The 18609-nt window shown below is 31.9% G+C and overlaps 1 protein-coding gene across 4 annotated transcripts; it reads left to right on the forward strand.

Annotated features, from left to right (window-relative positions):
• Positions 1–10385: 10385 nt before the first annotated feature.
• On the forward strand, positions 10386–17342 carry LOC107960335 (ADP-ribosylation factor 2). Of its 4 annotated transcripts, XM_041112480.1 has the most exons (8): positions 10386–12388; positions 12716–12839; positions 15033–15203; positions 15652–15722; positions 15866–15985; positions 16651–16769; positions 16854–16935; positions 17082–17342. In XM_041112480.1, the coding sequence occupies exons 3-8, from the start codon at positions 15056–15058 to the stop codon at positions 17085–17087; spliced, it is 546 nt and encodes a 181-aa protein (XP_040968414.1). In that variant the 5' UTR covers positions 10386–12388; positions 12716–12839; positions 15033–15055; the 3' UTR covers positions 17088–17342. The 4 variants fall into 4 exon arrangements, with proteins under 4 accessions (XP_040968414.1, XP_016752154.1, XP_016752155.1 ...); XM_016896665.2 differs by lacking the exons at positions 10386–12388; positions 12716–12839 and adding an exon at positions 14445–14597; XM_016896666.2 differs by lacking the exons at positions 10386–12388; positions 12716–12839 and adding an exon at positions 14600–14655.
• The last annotated feature ends 1267 nt before the right edge of the window (positions 17343–18609 follow it).

An 18609-nucleotide genomic window follows, 5' to 3' on the forward strand; every position in this document is an offset into this window, starting at 1 on the left:
GTACATTTATGTCTCTACCTGTGGAGTCAACTACTTCAATAGCCAAGACTAGCCATCTCCCCAATTGAAATTGTAGACAACATAATAATCCTTCTGAGTATTTGAATCAAATACTCACTTTTATTCTTTTACGGGATTACAAATTCATTTAGATTTTATACTAAATAAGTTGTCTTTTTCGCAATGTAAACGTTCTTACAGTGCCACTTATCATCAATTTGAACTTAGATAATCAAAGAGCTAATATTTTCTTGTCACAATTTTGCTATGTATGCAAAACATGAAAGAAAAAAACACAAAAGATATAACAGTGAAATGTGAAATTAACTTCATTTATTTATTCATCGTTCAAATATATAAAAAAAATCGCATGTTTACTACAATATGGGAACATTTCCCAACATATGCACCAAATGCAAGGTCAACTTGACCAAATCCTTCAAATGTTGCAAACCAATGCCACATCAAGTATCCCTAGAAACATTGAGCTTAACTCAAAAAGAGTGGGGAAAGAACATGTTAAGGCAATCACTCTCTGATACGGAGCAATGATCAAAGAACCAGTAAAATCCTTGAGTGTCAAAATAGAGGAGATGGACACTAATACTTACACTCCTAGTGCTAGAGATGGGGTAGACGTGAGTGTAGAGGAGGAGGTACAGTAGAGGGAGTCTAACCCTAAGGAGAAACCAAGCAAGCCACCTAGCCTAACCACCGTTCCATTTTTGGTTAGGCTTGAAGAGATGAAAAAGAGAGATAGTGATGAATTTTTGAGTTTCCTCAACATGTTCAAAGCCTTAAACATCAACCTACCCTTCCTTGAACTCCTTGAGAAAATGCCCAAGTATACCAAGTTCCTTTGGGAAGTCATGTCCAGGAGTAAAAGAATAGGAAAACGGGAACAAATTGCTTTGAACAACGAGTCCAGTGCTGTAATATCTAGGAAGGTCCCATTTAAACTTAAGGACCCTGATAGCTTTACAATCCCTATCTAAATAGGAGGGTTAAATTTGTGCAAGGCCCTTTGTGACCTTAGTGCAAGCATTAATATTATGCTCCTATCCATCTACCATAGGTTGGGTTTAGGAGACCTTCAAGAGACTTCGATCACCTTACAATTAGCCGATCAATCTTTAGTTCATCCCAAAGGTGTCCTTGAAGATGCCATAGTTAGAGTAAGACAACTTATCCTCCTGGTAGATTTTATAATGTTAGGCTTCAAGAAAGACTTAAAGATTCCAATCCTATTAGGGCTACCGTTTTTAGCTACTTAAAGATTCCAATCCTATTAGGGCTACCGTTTTTAGCTACCTCTCGAGCCACAATTAATGTAAGTATGTAACAGTCCGATTTTGACCCTAGTCAGAATAGTGGTTTTGGGACCATAAATTCGAGTCTGAATAATATTTTAATATTATTTTCTGTGTCTGTGATATGTGAATTTATGTCTGTGAAATTTCTGTGATTTAATTTGTCATTTTTTGTGTTTAATTATGAAAAAGGATTAAATCGCGCAAAGTATAAAAGTTGAGTGCTAAATGTTAAAGCACCTAATTCACTTGCCTTTTAAAATAAAAGCCCTTGCATGTCAAATTTACCATTTGTTTTAATGGTGGACAAATATGGGCATTGGTAGGTGGATTTTTAATGATATATGCCAAGGGAAAAATGGAAAAATGATTATTAAAGTTATTATAATAAAATTAAAAGCATGAAATTAGCCATTTCATGCATGTTGTTGCCGAAAATCAAAAGAAAGGAAAATATGAAAGCTTGTTGAATATTAGGCCATGGTTAGCTTGATTTGGTAAGTGAATTTTGTTCGGTTTTTGATAATTTCTACGTTTCTGTGATCGTTGCTTCGTGTTCTTCAAAACCCATGTCTGAATTTCTGTTTCTGTTAAAGATTTCATGAAATTCCATTGTTGATATCATGAGTTTTGTGATGTTTTTGAATGAATTATGAAGGCTTGGTAGATGGTTCATAAGTTTTGTCTTTGAGTTTTTGATGAAATTGAGCTATTTTGGTTAAATTTTGAAAATGAGGTTTTGAAGGACTAAATTGTGAATTAAACATGTTGTATGGGCTTATATAGAAGCCATGAAAATTCGGCTAGCCCTTGTTGCAAAGAAATTTTGCATATTTGTGATTTTATGAAAAATGGACTAAATTATCAAAGTGTGAAAATGTAAGGGCTAAAATGCAAAGTGCCTTAAATATGTGTATATGGATTATATTGAATGAAATGAATGATTGAATGGTTGAATTTGTATTGTATTAGATCAAGAACAAAGAAAATCGGACTTAGATCTGGGGAAGTCCAAAATAGTTGAATAGTCGACTCGTTTTATCCGAAATCTTTCCGAGGTAAGTCAAATTACAATTACGTGTTAATTGAAATAAATTCTGCTCATATAAACTGTAATCTGTATTGGATGGCCTTGAGTGCCGGATGAATATATATGGAGTAAAGTAAGATAATATGCTAATATTTGAAAAGCTCTGTATGTTTCTAAGAAAAGTTGACATCTATCTGAGACATCGTGTAAGACCGTGTCTGGAACACAAGCCTCGATTGAGATTTACGTATAAGACCATGTCCGGGACATCGGCATCGTATCTGATTTCATGTAAGACCCTGTCTGGGACAGAGGCATCGATATTGAATTACATGTAAGACCACGTCTGGGACGTCGGCATTGTACTTATTTATGAGCATCTATATCATTTCTGACCTGTCTGATGATAGCATTCGAAATCTGAGATTGAGTATATGAAATGTATAACCTATGCAGGTACGTTTGTATCGTACTAAATTTCTGAATATGAAAAACTCTATCTCTGTGAAATATGTATGGAAATGAAGCGTGACATATATGCAAACAAAGGAGCATGGTTAAGTTTATGAATTATTCTGTAAAATGGTTATGAATCTATATGGGTGAATTGTATTTATATGCTTTAGTAGTTAGACCAATTGTATTTGGCTTGCTAAGCTCTTTGTAGCTTACTCTGTGTGTTTACTGTCTGTTTTACAGTTATCGTAGCTACTGAAGGCTCGGGGATAGTCGAGGATTATCACCACATTATCGATCTCATTTTGGTACTCTTGAAAGTGTAAATATTTTAAAGTATGGCATGTATAGGCTAGAAGGTTTATGTATTAAGTTTTAAATTGTAAATATAGGTTATGCAATGAAAGTTGGTTATCAAATGGTATGTTTGTGTTAAGTTTTGGTATGGTTTGAATGAGTTGTTGAATGATGATGAAATAGTTGTAATGAAGCATGTTTTGAGCATGAATTGGCTGAATATTTTGTATGAATGTTGTTTAATTTGGCTTGTAGGAATGACTCATAAAGGGGTGGCAAATTGGCTTAAACCAAGCCTGCATTGTGCCACACGGCCATAGCACACTGGCGTGTTTGTTGGCTGTGGGCTTAAGTCAGTAGCTAGCTAAGAATCACACGGCCGTGACACACGGGCGTGTCTGTTGGACGTGGGAATAAGTCAGTATATAAGCTCTGTTTTGGCACGGCTGGTTCACATGGGCATGTCTGATGCTCGTGTGGGCACATGGGCATGCGACCTCTATGGAATTAAAATTTTTTAAAAGTTCTGAACTTTATGAATGTGTTCGGTTTAGTCCTGAATGTCTCTTAAAAGTACATTTTGGGTCTTGTAGACCATCTTAGGAGATGATTGCTTATGAAATGATGTTATGTAATATCCGTGATTCTGAATTGTTTTGAAATGTTCTGTTTGTCTGGTAATGCCCTTTACCTATTCCAGCGATGGATACGGGATAGGGGTGTTACAAGGTAAAGGGGAACTAACAATAGAGATTGATATGGGAAATAAAGGTTTTTAAATTTGTTAATACCTACCCTAGCCCTAAGGATGTGCTACCTCTTCCAGTGAATGATTGTTGAACCATTAACTTATTATTTTATCTCGTTACTGATGTTGTGAATTACTTAAAGTGGTGCCAAGTTGCAGGTCTGAGTTCAATGCCAAATAGGATCCTGATTCCAAGGAGGGTGATGATCCATGGGCAATCCTCAAGTAGCCTCATTAGTTGAATAATAAGATGCACAATTGGGTTTTGAGAACACTGCAAACACTCCTTCGAGGGTGTAACAGATCACTTAGAAGACCATTTTTGAGTTACCATTAGCAAAATTTAAACTTGTTTTGTAAATAATTAAATTAGTTGAGCCGAGATTCCATTTATTTATTTTTAGTTTAGTTTTTAAACTTATTGCATACTTAGGTTTAGGATTTTGTAAGTGCCTTTTGTTGGAAAAATTCCTATTCGAAAATGGTTTTATTGCATAGCGGAAAATAAAAAATTTGAAAACCGAATCAATTTGTAATATTTATAGCAATAAACCATTTACCAAAATCGCATGTGTTTTCAACCAGATGGATCCTTTTCATTCCAGTCTTCCAACTGAACGACCTTTTTCGCTATTCTCATACTACGAACTACTTCAAGTGTCACATCCCGTAATTTATTAATTTATGCGCAAGAATGAAAACAAGAAAGTGTTGTGACTTAGTGGTAAGAAACTCTTTAACTATCCTAGAGTTCCCTAGTTTGAATCTCATAGTTCTCATATTTTTTTAATTAAATTTTTGCACATATTTAACATGTGCATTTAAGCCTTGCCATCCCTTATAGTTGCCCTAAATGGCGTGATTCCAATCTTCCTTTAGCAAGTCAAACTTGCCATAAGTTGTGAAATGCATCCCCCTTTTGACTATTTGTCTCACTTCCTTGCCAAAACCTCTTTTTTTGCCAAAATGTTGTGATACAATGAACCTGGTCATAGTTGACCAAGCTACATGCACCCTTGCCATCCCGTACCCTCATTTTCACTATATTATTTCATTTTTTTCATTTTTCTTCATCTTTTTTCTATCTCAAATTGAAAAAGAGCCACCACCATCTTCCTCTATTTTTTGTTCTTCAACTGCAACAACCAATCCTTCCACCACCACCAAGTGACCTCTTAGCGACCTTAAACGTTGGCTTCTCACTCCTCCTCTCTTCCACTCTCGTGATCGTCGCAATGAACCACCATGGATCTCCTCCTCCTCCACATATTTATTTTCTCTTTTCTCATTTTTCTTGGACCTGCTTCCCTTTTATATTTTTCTCACCACCGTTGGACCGCTGCTCTATCATTGCCCAATCGCCGTAGCCACCGTCAGCGATGATAATTTTTTTCTTTTTTGCTTCATCTTTCTTTTATCGATTCCTTATTGAATAAAACTCACATTTTCTATCACTTTATCGATTATTTTTAGATCACTCAAAATCGTCGATCTCATTCCATTCTCGATCCTTCGATCATCTCATATTAAATCAAGTGTAAATGAGGTTGTTCGATTCGTAAATCCTTCATTTAGAAATGCCATGGTTGGTTGAAATTGAAATATTTTATTATTCGTTTATCATAGTACTAATGGGATTTTGTAATAACTTGAACGGCCAAACAATGCCAATCCAAGAAATCCTTAGCGAGTTAATGGGTGCATCGAATCTAAGTGCTGATTTAAGGATAAGTAATTGGTGAGAATTATTGCAATGATTAAACTTTAAGTATTAAGACGTATCCGATAGATCTATAACTAAAATACCTGTTTAGATTCATCTACAAGGTTTAGATCCAAGCGAAACATCTTCTAATAGGACTGTGGCAATTGAATCTACAGTTTAAGGTGTGGGATCTGAATTTTTTTAAGTATAATCTTCCATTATTTTATTATTAAATAAAAAACTATTAAATAATTATTTGAGAGTACACTAAATACTCAAAGCGGATTTGAAAACCTTATAAAAAGAGAAATTCCAAGTAAGTGTTCTTAAAATTATTAGTTCATGAAATCTATGATTTGTGATGCATTGATGTATGTGATGATGACATGTGTGAAAATCTCATCTCTATGTTATGTGATACATGACTTAATTGATATGTGATGATTTAAATATGTGTTATATATACATGTGTGTGATGAGATCTGTGGTTTAATATGAAAATATATTAAAGCATGCTAAAGTGAATAATATGTGATATGTGATATGTGAGCATGTTTACATGGAAATGTGTAAAATTGAGAAATATGCATTAAGTGAGACTATGAGCATGATTACATGTGAAAAATGATTAAATGTGTTAAATTTGAAAATGGCCATATCACATGATGGAGTGGGTCTGGTGAAAGGTGGAAGTTCTAAAGTGAATAAAAAGTGAATAATATGTGATATGTGAGTATGTTTACATGAAAATGTGTAAAATTGAGAAATATGTGTTAAGTGAGACTATGAGCATGACTACATGTGAAAAATGATTAAATGTGTTAAATTTGAAAATGGTCATATCACATGCATGGAGTGGGTCTTGTGAAAGGTAGAAGTTATCTGGCAGTTTATCTGCGATTATGTGGCCGTTATCGGCAATTATGTGGTGGCTTGTCCATAATTTGTTATGTGACCATTTATTGGCATTTATGTGGTGGCTTGTCCAGCAAATGGTGTGTTATTGGATGGACTAGTTCTAGGGAACTCAATATTGGTGTGTAGCAGAAATCGGTAGGAAAATTCTTCAAAATGTGCGTTGTTACATAAACATGTCTTGATATTTATGTATATATGTAATATTGATGATATGAGATTTCTGTAAAAATGGTATATATTTTGGTCTGGATGTGTTTATTCGATATGTTGAAAGCATGTTATATTATACATAAGCTTTATGTTTGATCTCATGCTGAGCCTTTTAAGGCTCACACATATTACTTGTGTGTCTTAGGTAATCCTCGTAATTAGGACTCGATTTCGGTCATCGGAGAAGCTCTTAGAATAATGATTTCTAGGTTATGGATTTTTAAAATGATTTGGGACTTTTACGGACTATATGAGTTTATTTTGGATTTTATTATGGACTTTAATTTGGGTTTGTCTTAATAACTTTTTAGGACTTTATTTTAAGTTGCGGACTATGGCATGAGAAATTCTATTTCAATATTTTTAGGAAATATTGCATGGATTATTTTTATAATATTTTTTCTTTTAAATGATCGTTAAATGTTTTAAAAATTATTAGTCGCTACAACTATGTTTTAAAAACTAAGTTATAATACAAATATTTTTTAAATAAAAAGGAACAAATTAATTTCTACTAAAAAGAACATGATGTTTTCAAAAAAACTTGTTTCGAGGACAAATGGATTTTTCTTATGAAAACATACTGGCCATATTCATGGCCCATGTGATTACTCAAATTGGGTCGTAACATCTAGGCCTGGTTTAAGGAGTTACATCAAGTGTAACGATTCAAATCAAACACAAAACCAGAAATAATTTACTTTACTTTCAGTTGGAAAGCAAAATTTTTTTTGCAATAGAAATCGATAGAATTTTTATTCTTAAAAATAGATTTAATACTTAGAAAATAAAATCTCAGTATCTTCAAACATAATAACAATATCTTAAAGTTGTGTATTTAGCCCTACCAATGCCATCTATTTGTAGGGAGAAGAGGTGAGACCCTTGTTGAATTATAAAAGTCTACTTCAATAGAAAAATGAAATCTTAGTTTAAGTAGGATTAGGTGCGGTGGCAACCCTAGTTAAACAAACTATGGTTTGTCGTCCCTAGCATTAAACATAAGGGACTTTTGGGCCTTTCCCATATCGGGTCCAATTACAAGAACTTCATGGACTTTCAACCCAGTACTTTATAATTCAATCCAACTCAATATTTATTTTTCTATTTCTCAAAATAAAATCTTAAATTAATTTAATTTCCCAATTAAATAATTTTCAGTCTAATTCTAATTCCGTTAAAGTCATGATAACTTTATAGTAAAAAGAATCTATGAGAAAATATATTTAATATTTCTACATTCAACGAATTCATTATGACCAATTAATTTGAAAAGTAACGACATTCAACATTTATGTTTCTATCTTTTAGGAGTCATTCGCTTTAATGCCCAAAACAATGCGTCTCCCCAATTTAACTTGATAGACGAAATATTAGTCTTTCAATAGGTTTGCTCATTTTTTATTAGATTAATGACATGTTTAGGTTCGTCTACTAATATAAGTTTTCTTTCTGTATTACGATTTGACCACGTAATACCGCTTAGTATTAATTTAAACATTAGACAACCACTAAGCACCAATTTGATAGGTGAGATTGAGAAGAGATCCTATTGAGCACCAATTTGATTATCCCAAGTTAGTTTGGTGAGGTTAAGAGATAAATATACTAAATCATCTAATTTGGTAAAGTGGTGATCCAGAGGTAAAATTGAGTCAATTAGAAGTTTAAGCCTTTTAAATTCTTAATCCAAATACTAACCAGCAACATGAAAGTCAACCAACCGCTTGTGTGTATTGAATTGTTAATTGCATAATTTTGATTATTTTACACTTTAGTCCTTTTTAGTGTTAGACAACTAACTAGTGTATCTTACCCTTGATTATGAATTGTCCTAATAAAGTAATTAGTAAGTAGTTAGCTAGACTTCCTATTTGCATGTTTGTTGCTTAGGAATCACTTTGTCCCTAACTCTCTTGAGTTCGATCCTTGGAATACTCGAATGTTCCATTATAACACTATAAATATTACAACTTGACCTGTCACACTTGTAGTATACCGCTAGATATTTAGAGATAATTGTGTTGGTTCATAGCTCTGGTGCATGCACATCGGAGTGCAGTCAGGTTGAAACTAGGTTCGGGTTTTTTTGCATCCCTAGCTATTTCACGTAGGGGTGAGCAAAACTTGATTCGACTTGAATTTCAAGTTATTCGAGTTTTATTATTTTTTTAGTCAACTCATATAAGTAATTCGAGTTTCAAGCTCGAGTCGAGTTAAATTTTACAATTCAAATAATTTGAATAACTCAAATAACAAATTTGTGTAAATACCTTTTTACCCCTATTAATTTTGAAAATGAGCAAATTAGTCTCTATCTCAACAAAAATTTAAAAAAATCAAAATAAATTTTAAATTTTAAAATATTTATAAAAAATTCATTATTTATATTTTAAAAATTAAAAATTCTAAAAGATATTCTAAACAACTTATAAAAAAAGTTAAAGGTTTGAGTCTTTTTTAGTTGATTTAGGTGCAAATGGATGATTGAGTAATCAAACACTCTAATTGTAGTGTTTGGTGAATCGAGGTTTGCAATAGCTTGTTGAGCTAAAATCTCCAAAACAAAAAATGCAGGGATGAATAGCTTTTTTTCACGGTTGATATAAAATGAGATATGTGAAAAGACATATCCGACCATGCTTACTAAAAAATTACTCACTTTACCACATGGTTACTCAAAAATTACTCCATTTGTCACGTATATCTATTTATTGAATATTTATTCACTCTTAATTTATTTTCAATTTAATTGTGTAAAATGATTTTTATGCAACTTTATATTAATTGAAATATGCTACTTGATAAATTTATTTAAAGTGTGGCATAATTATCACTAATTTACATACGAAGGACATGACATAATTATCACTAGAAATTTAGTTTACAATTATATTGATACACTATTAATGTTTATTAATTTGCACAATGTTAATATTTGCAACTTAAGAAATTTGTTTATTTAAATTTTCAAAAATATTCACTAATTAATTTCCATAATAGATGTTTTATTCCCTTGGTAATAGTGTTTTATTTCAATAATTTCACCCAATAAAGACTAAAAAATTATAAAAAAATAAATATTTAATAATAAAATGTGTCATGCCCTTATTTGTTATTTTATAAATATCAGCTTTCAGTTAAATTTTAGCTAACACTTTTAAATAAATAGATAATAGAATTAGTTAGTTAAATTAATCACTGCAATTTATTAACTGTTTATTTAAAAGTGTTAGCTAAAACTTAAATGAAAGTTGATATTTATAAAATAACAATTAAGGGCATGACACATTTTATTGTTAAATATTTATTTATCAATTGTGAAAGAGGAACTTTTTTTAATTTTAAAATAATTTAGAATAATAAATTTTTGGACTAATATGTTTCTAGGGGATTTGATGTGGTATGGTGCACCCGCAAATCTGTTCATTGTCTTTTGGGCTTTATAAATTGTTCAAACTGGCACTTCTTACAACCCCGATACATAAACCAAAGCATAATTACAATATGTTTGGTTGGGTGTAATAGGAATAGATTACAGTCCAATTCAGTGGGTCCATCACTAAACCAATGTTTGGTTGGTTATAATGTCTATTACAGCCTGCATTGAATCCCTTCTTATTCAGGGAAAAGGCTGCATAGCCATTCCTTTACTCACCACCGAATAGGCATTCAATGGGATCCTTTTTTTCCCTTTTCAAATTTTACCCTCCTTCTTCGTTCTTTCTCTCTTTTTTTTTTCTGTTCTTCACTCGATATTACCTTCACCTTCAATTCCTCCTAGACGGTTGGCCATGAAGCTCTGGAGGTTGCCAAGACGGTTCTCGAAGTCGCCAACGTCACTTGGACCGCCATGGAATGTTGCCACCTCCGTCACAACCCCGACGATGATTCTCCTGAAAATAATGACGCTTTCAAGCACGAAAAAGAATTGGAAACCCTAAAATCTGAAAATCAATCTCAAGAATCTTTTGGAACAGAACCTCAAACTCTTCAACAATCTCTCAGAATCTTCTGCTTATTTAAACGATTGCCCTCCTGAGGTTCATAAATTTCATAACCCTTTTTTCGTGTTTGATTTTATTTTCAGAACCTGTCAGCAAAGGTTATATTTTGCAAGTACAGTGCTAAGTTCTACTAAACATTTGATGTCATCCAAAAAATGCATCATCCAGTGATCTACAACAAAAGTGAAGAATGCTCAAAATTTGAACAGATTAATCTATGAAAATTACTCTGTATGGAAAGACATCAGTGCTCTGTCATGTTGATTTCTAGTTGGTCACAACTCAGAAGCATACACATTCATAAGTAACATCAATATCAAAATGCCAATTTTTGCTATTGTGCTTATTAGATGAGAATGGCAATGTCTATTTTCACTGAATCCTGAAAATGAAAGATTTGTCAAGTATTACAAAGAAAATGGTTACTGTTATTCATATTCTGTTTGATGACTGGTGAAAATTGCGTGTATACTTGTTGCTAAAATTGTATGCAGTTCAAGGGTTCAAAAGTTGTGGAACGCTAAAATGACCATTTTCAGGTACTCATTATGGCATTTGTATACCTCTGAGCTAATATAAGTTTGGTTTTATTTAGAGTGACAGATGTTGTTTAGATGGACTAAATTAAAATGCTTGTTTCATAGTGCTAAACCTATTGTTTGAAAACCACTCATTTTAAGCTTAAAAAGTATGCCCTTTTGGATTTTTAAGACTGTGGCTAAACTTTTCATTTGGTCCCTAGCTGCTATCCTCTTATCACCCAATTGGATACAAACTATAGCTACAAGTTTTGTGTTATAATAGGCAAGATTTTGAAGGTCGTCCCTGACTTTCTATCTGCTTGGTTATGGGTTCAAACCTTGAAACAACCTCTGTGAATAGCGAAGGCAGCATACATTAGACCTGCCCCTGTTTATAGCCAAGATCCTTGTGCACTATGTACGACCTTTTTTTTGTGTGTGCTTGGATAGATTTCATTCAGTTGTATCATTGATAACAGAATTAAGATTGACGGCCTATGAAGATTTTTCTTTTCAGAATATTTAAGAATGCATGTTGTGCCATATAAAGCGAGTATTTGGTACCATGTTGTAACTATTAATGTTGCTTTGAATTTTGCAGCTACTATGATAAATCATATTACTTGAGACACAAATATGTCTGAACCATTTTTAGAGGTTGATGTGAAGTTGAATATATGTCTTGAGGTTGTTATCTTATTGGCTTCAAATATCATGATAGTTACTTGGATATTTAACGTCAATTATGCCCCGTGACAAAACATTGTTCTTTTGGGTTGTCCAGAATCCATCTTAGATGTTTTTGCCTTCCAAAATAATATGAAATTGTTAAGTTTTGCAGTTCCTTTTAGGTTTATTGAATTTCATAATTTTTAAGCTCCTAGTGCGTTACGTTAACTTGGGAGCCCCTTTGAGAGACAGTTCTGGCTCATATGATTCGATTTATAGTTTACTTCTGTAAAATCTTGATTCTATTCATATTTTTTAGAATGTCAGCATGATAATGTGATTGCATTTCTGTTCTAGTATGCTAACATGTTTAATTATCACATCTTTCTAGCTGTTTAAGCAATGATTTTTTATTTTACTTTGACAACATTATAGATGAGGTTGAATTTTGTAAACAGATTTACATGCGACCTTTTATTTTACTGCCAACTTCAGCTGTCAAGGGTCCGGGAAATATGTAAGTATATCTTGTTTAATTGCAGCATACAGATGCTAGGGTTATGTTTATGTATCCTACCTTATCCATTTTCACATTTATCTTTTGGGGCTTGCAAGATTTAAGGAGCCTCTCCAACTATACTATTATTTCATTACTTTAGTATATTCATTTAATATATATTGAAGGATAATTAGTATGGTTGATTAAATCGCATTACATAGTGTCTGACACAAACTTAATCGTCTACCTCAAATACCGTTTTATTAGGAAAGGAGGGGGGATTTTCATTTTCACTCGCTAATTTTTCCATGCATATATTATAAAATGGATTTGTTATTAATACAGAATGATACAAGCTCTACTGGATAAACTTGTTCCTTTGCTTCTTCAGCAACTAGTGCAAGATTACAGCAACTGGGTTCAACTCCAAAAGCAGCTGATAAATTAGCTTCTTTGTTCATATCTGCTAGTAAGCCTTTCACCCGTTAACTGTTTTATTTTTCCTAATTTGTGTTTCTTTGTCTCAGTTCACTCGCTTTTTTTCCCTGTTATCATTAAAGTTCTGATGATTGACTTAAACTATTTGACACCATAATATGTTGATAAATTAACAAATAATTCCAAAATTTGTCTTCTGTGTGTCAATGTTCGCATAAGCATTCTTAGTCTCATTGTGGCTGCTCAAGGCAGATTCTGCTTTGTAAAGGGGCAAAACACCAATCAGCTAACAGGCTAAAGTTAGGTGCAGGCTCGCCATTCTTATTGGTCTGTTTCCTTTATTTTGTTAGGTTTTACATTTTCCTTATAAATTATAGTATTAAATATCGAAATTTGTAAAGTGATGATTACTCCATTTTAAGGCTACCTGTTTTTGGTAATTGATAGCTTAATTATTAAGGTTTTAGTGATAAATTTTATTAATTTCTATTCTTGATTCATTTAAGACATTGATTCATACTTCATACACATCAAATTTTGAATAAGAATTTTAAATCCGGCTTCATCTACCCTAATCCACAGTATGACTGTTGATACACCAAATGTGGAAAGATGGAATATTACAGATTTGATAAGATTTGGATGTAAGATTTTCAATTAAATATTTTGAGTTTTTTCATCTCACAAATTAGGAGGATGGATGTTCAAACTTTTATACCAAAGTTTAGAAGTACATCCTCTTAACTATAAAAGAAAAAAACCAATTAATTTAATCGGTTAGCAGTTTTTGAATTATTTTTATATTTATAATATATAATAAAAATTTAACTATATAAACCCAAGTCAATATCTCAAAATTAATTAATTACTACAAAAACCGATTAAACTAACCGAATCAAAATTGTTTAATTAATTTTTTTAGCTAAAATCAATGAAATATTTTGTTAAAAAATGTTTAGAGTAAACCAATTACACCCTAAATATGATATCATAGGATGAATGTAGAGCTAGCTACACTCCTTAAAAATAATATCATAGGATGAATGTAAAGCCACTAGAAAAGATGCTCAAACAACCGCTGATATTATTAAAGAAATAGATGTTGAGGATGTAGATACTACAAATACTCATGAACAGAGAGCCGATTTTGTTGAATGAAATTTGATAAATATGTATTGTTCATTTTTCTTTGATAGTGTTTGGATATTATGTTTGGATGTAAAATATAATTCTCAAGTTATTTATTACTTCTAATATTTTGTTTTTTATTGTAAAATAATTAATTTATTTGTTTCATTAATGATATTTTAACACATTAAATATGTATTGCAATTTAAATATAATAAAGTAGATTATATATTATTTTTATACTATTATATATTATGATTTTTTAATAATAATTTTATTAAATTATATTTAATAATAATTATTTTAAAATATGGTTAAATTATTTATTATTTTTATTAAATTATTTTTAATAATAATCTTATTAAAATTTAATAACAATAACAATAATCATCTACGTACAAAAATTCTGCTAAGGATATTCTGATTATTTTAGTTTTTTCTTTATACTATTACAATATAATTCCATCTAACCAAACATAAAAATACTATTACAATTCCATTTCATTCCATTCAACTAAATAATTGAATTACTGATTACAGCTCTATTCTATTATAGCTCTACTTCGTAGGTCTATTCTATTACAGTTATCCAAAGTTACCCTTAGCGTTGCTATGAAGCCCTTTCTTTCAAAATCAAAGTCTGATGTGGTCGTGCCCAAAGGTAAAGGAATTCGATTCTCTATTTTGATATTTATTTTTGATCTAGCATTCCGATAAATGTAAAGGGATCTTTTCATTTCACTTTGTTTAAGAAACGATTTGTTTAGTACTTCATTTCTATGGCTTGCGTTTCGAATTATGAGAAGCTTTGTTGCGTTTTCTATGATTTGAAGGTTTATTCGATGAAATATTCTAGATATGTTGTTTACCATTGATTTTATGTATGATTATTATTATTATTTTTTAAATTCTCAAAGCAACTTTATGGAAATGACGTCATGGCATTGATTTTTTGTTTAGATCTATTTGATTCGTTTGAAATTTGTTTATTGATTGGAAAATAGTATATTTGAGTTATTCTTTCTAATATAATATCCGTGTTTTAGCTCGAAAAGAAATAAAGAAAATGATGTCTGCGAATTTTCATTATATTCAGGGATCAACAACTAGGGAAGAGAAATGGGGCTGACTTTCACCAAGCTTTTTAGCCGGCTTTTTGCCAAGAAGGAGATGCGAATTTTAATGGTGGGTCTTGATGCAGCCGGTAAAACTACCATCTTGTACAAGCTGAAGCTTGGAGAGATTGTCACCACTATTCCCACCATCGGTAAGCGCTCGTATTCCAAATCTTTTTCGTTGTGTTTATCTCTTTGTTTGGTGATTATATTTATCTTTAAATGTATATTAGAGCTATTGTATTTATTCTGTTCTCACGATTGCTTGCCCTTTATTTAGATACTCCTTTATTCCAAATCCTTCATTTTTTAATTTTTTTTAAAAGTTCAATATATTTCGAAAATAGCACTTTATATTTATGTTCGAATATGTACGATACAAGTGTTAGGTTTGGATCCTTTAAAAGAAATAAATAGTCTAGATAACATAGATGATGTCTATTTTCATGTACTCCATGGAACAAATTTGCTAGCAAAGCATGTAATCCATTCTGTCCCTGACTATTTCATAATGTGATTTTGTTTTGTACAGTAACTTGTTCATGTTTGTGATGTATTTATCCTTGGTCATGGTTCATCATACATGTTTTCTCTTTTCAGGATTTAATGTGGAGACTGTTGAATATAAGAACATCAGTTTCACCGTGTGGGATGTTGGTGGTCAGGACAAGGTATCTCTTTATTGCTATACTTAGCCTGGTTATTTCAACAACATTGTATTCTGGCACATTAATAGTTAGGGCTCTTTGCATAGTCTGATATCAATGTCTTGACTAACCAAGAACATCCTTGCTTTTCATTATTAATCATGCAGATTCGTCCATTGTGGAGGCATTACTTCCAGAATACACAGGGTCTCATCTTTGTTGTTGATAGCAATGACAGAGATCGTGTTGTTGAGGCGAGGGATGAATTGCATAGAATGCTGAATGAGGTATGATAGGTGACAATTTAAGTGGAACCACCTTTGTTTTTACGCTATTGTTTATGCATGTACTTTATTGCTGTTATAAGTGGCTTTTGGATGCTATATCTTATATGTTCATATAAAAACAAATTTAGCAGTCGTAAGCTAGCAAAAGGACAGTTTTGTGTTAATGGCTCTTCTATGGTTGGGTTTTGGGAATTGGATGTCCTCTGCCCTGCCCTTGCTAGTTGTTGGGGTTCTTTATTTATCTTGACTGATTAAATTGTTTGAGAAAAATCTAGCTGGCATGATTCATGTTACTTGATCTTTCTATTGCAAAGACTGTGATGACAATCATGTGTGGTTGACTGAATGCTGATTTGAAAACCATTTGGATTCAAAGAAACATTATGATGCTTGAAAGTACAAATATCAGAAGCTTATGATTGAATTCAATGAAATTGGTCGCATAAACTATGCTACTGGTTTTCTTCCATATATTTTTTCTTCAAAGTAGTTTAATGTTCCAAATAATAATTTTTTGACCTTATTCATGTCAATGCCAAAATTATCAAATGAAAATGGATTAGATATTGAAATATTGAGAATAATATCAAGAGCACGAGTTGAATCTTCTGCTGTTGGTTTAGTTTTGCTGGACTTTGATGATTATGCTATTTCTTGTTCTGCAGGATGAGCTGCGAGATGCAGTGTTGCTTGTATTTGCAAACAAGCAAGATCTTCCAAATGCAATGAATGCTGCTGAAATAACTGATAAGCTTGGCCTCCATTCCCTTCGACAACGTCACTGGTAATGCTTTTGTGTTGTGTTTTACTGCCATAGTTTGCAATCTTCTCATTCATTAACACTGACGCACCTTGGTGGTAATTTCAGGTACATCCAGAGCACCTGCGCAACCTCTGGTGAGGGGCTTTATGAGGGTTTGGATTGGCTTTCCAACAACATAGCTAACAAGGTAATAATGGAGAACTATCACGCGTATACTGATCATTTTGCTTAATCCGTACATCCTTGAACAATAAGTTCAAACTTTATGGTCAAACTGTTTGATATTTGTTGTTGTTAATTCTATATATGCTTATGTTCACCTGTTTTCTGCAGGCCTAAAGCCATTAAGAGGATTATTGCAATATGGGGAAATTCTGGATGCAGGAGTGAATATTGTTTCAAGTGTTTTTCCTTTTTATATATAGCTGTAATTATTCTTTTTCTCATCATTTTTCATCTGAGACAGTTGGCTTCTTGTTGTTATGCGTTTTTCTTCTGATGATTAGCATTGTAGTGTAGGATCTTATAGCTGCATTGGAACTAGAAACTATTGACTTCGTTTTTAATATGCTGCCTATAGAGTTTTTAACTCCACCAGTGAGAAATTAAGGATGAGATAATTTCTCGGAATATAATTTCATTTGGATGCAAATACTTATGTTAGGTAATGATTAGTGGTAGGTTTCATGTTTATGGCTAAAATGTTAAAATAGCTATTAAACTATATTATGATTTATTTAGATACAAGTCATTGTACTTTTCCCATACCCAAATAAGCCCTCGAGTTATCTTTTGATTTGTACCTAAGGAAGCAGCCCTGAAGAGATGGGTTTATGGTAAAGGGTTTATTTAGGTATAAGTTAAAGGTTAAAGGCTTATTAAGATGCAGTTAAAAGGTTATGGACTTAGTTCAGGTATACAAGATGTATGGGGGCTTATTTATATAAAATGTTAAAGTTTAAGAGCCTTCTTAATATTTATCCATTGTTTATTGAATAAACAATAGATATTTTAACAAGGGATAGAGGTTATTGAGAGGTTGAATTTGAGTATGGTATACTTCGAACACACTCTTTTGTCACTTTCAAGTGAACTTTGTTTTCCTTTGGGGTCTTCGCGACTACAAATAAGATTCTTCCATTTCAAACGAGAGAGATGAATCAACACATGGGAATTAAAATAAAATATAATAATTGTGGCTTTATTGTAAGTGTGACAAGTTAGTTGTAATATTTGTAGTGTTACAATGGAATACTGGAGTATTCTAAGGATTGAACTTAAGAGATTAAATGGGTTAATGTGTTTATTAAGTCAATTATATGATGAGCAATTATTAATCTAATTGAGTTGGAAATTATTAGTGCGAATTCACATTTAAAATTGTTTATAAACTAAAATTAAACTATTAATTAAACTAACTAAGCTAAAATTTCTTCATAATGTTTTAGCTAATGTAAATGATTAAATGATGGTCGATTGATTAGTTGAGTGCTAATTAAACTAATAAATCTACACTGTTTATAATGGTTGTCACTTTTAGTTAGGAATCTCCTCTCGGTCTCATCTTTGACTAAAATATACCACCTAAGGTTACCTTTTGGTCTTACCTAGGCATATAGATTACTTCCCAGTATGGGTGTTTATTCGGTTAACTGACCCGAATTACCATTAATCAAATTAATTAACCATTTTAAACCCTTAACCATTAACCGAATCAAAAAATTTTCAAAAAAAATTAACGAAACTGAACTTTTTTGGTTAATTTGGTCGATTAACCGGATTAATTGAAATTTATATGTTTTTTTATTTATGGTTAAAACAAGTAAAAAATTAACCGAATTACTCGAACTACCCAAATTAC

Source organism: Gossypium hirsutum, chromosome A05 (genome assembly GCF_007990345.1).
Source record: "Gossypium hirsutum isolate 1008001.06 chromosome A05, Gossypium_hirsutum_v2.1, whole genome shotgun sequence".
Lineage (NCBI taxonomy): Eukaryota > Viridiplantae > Streptophyta > Magnoliopsida > Malvales > Malvaceae > Gossypium > Gossypium hirsutum.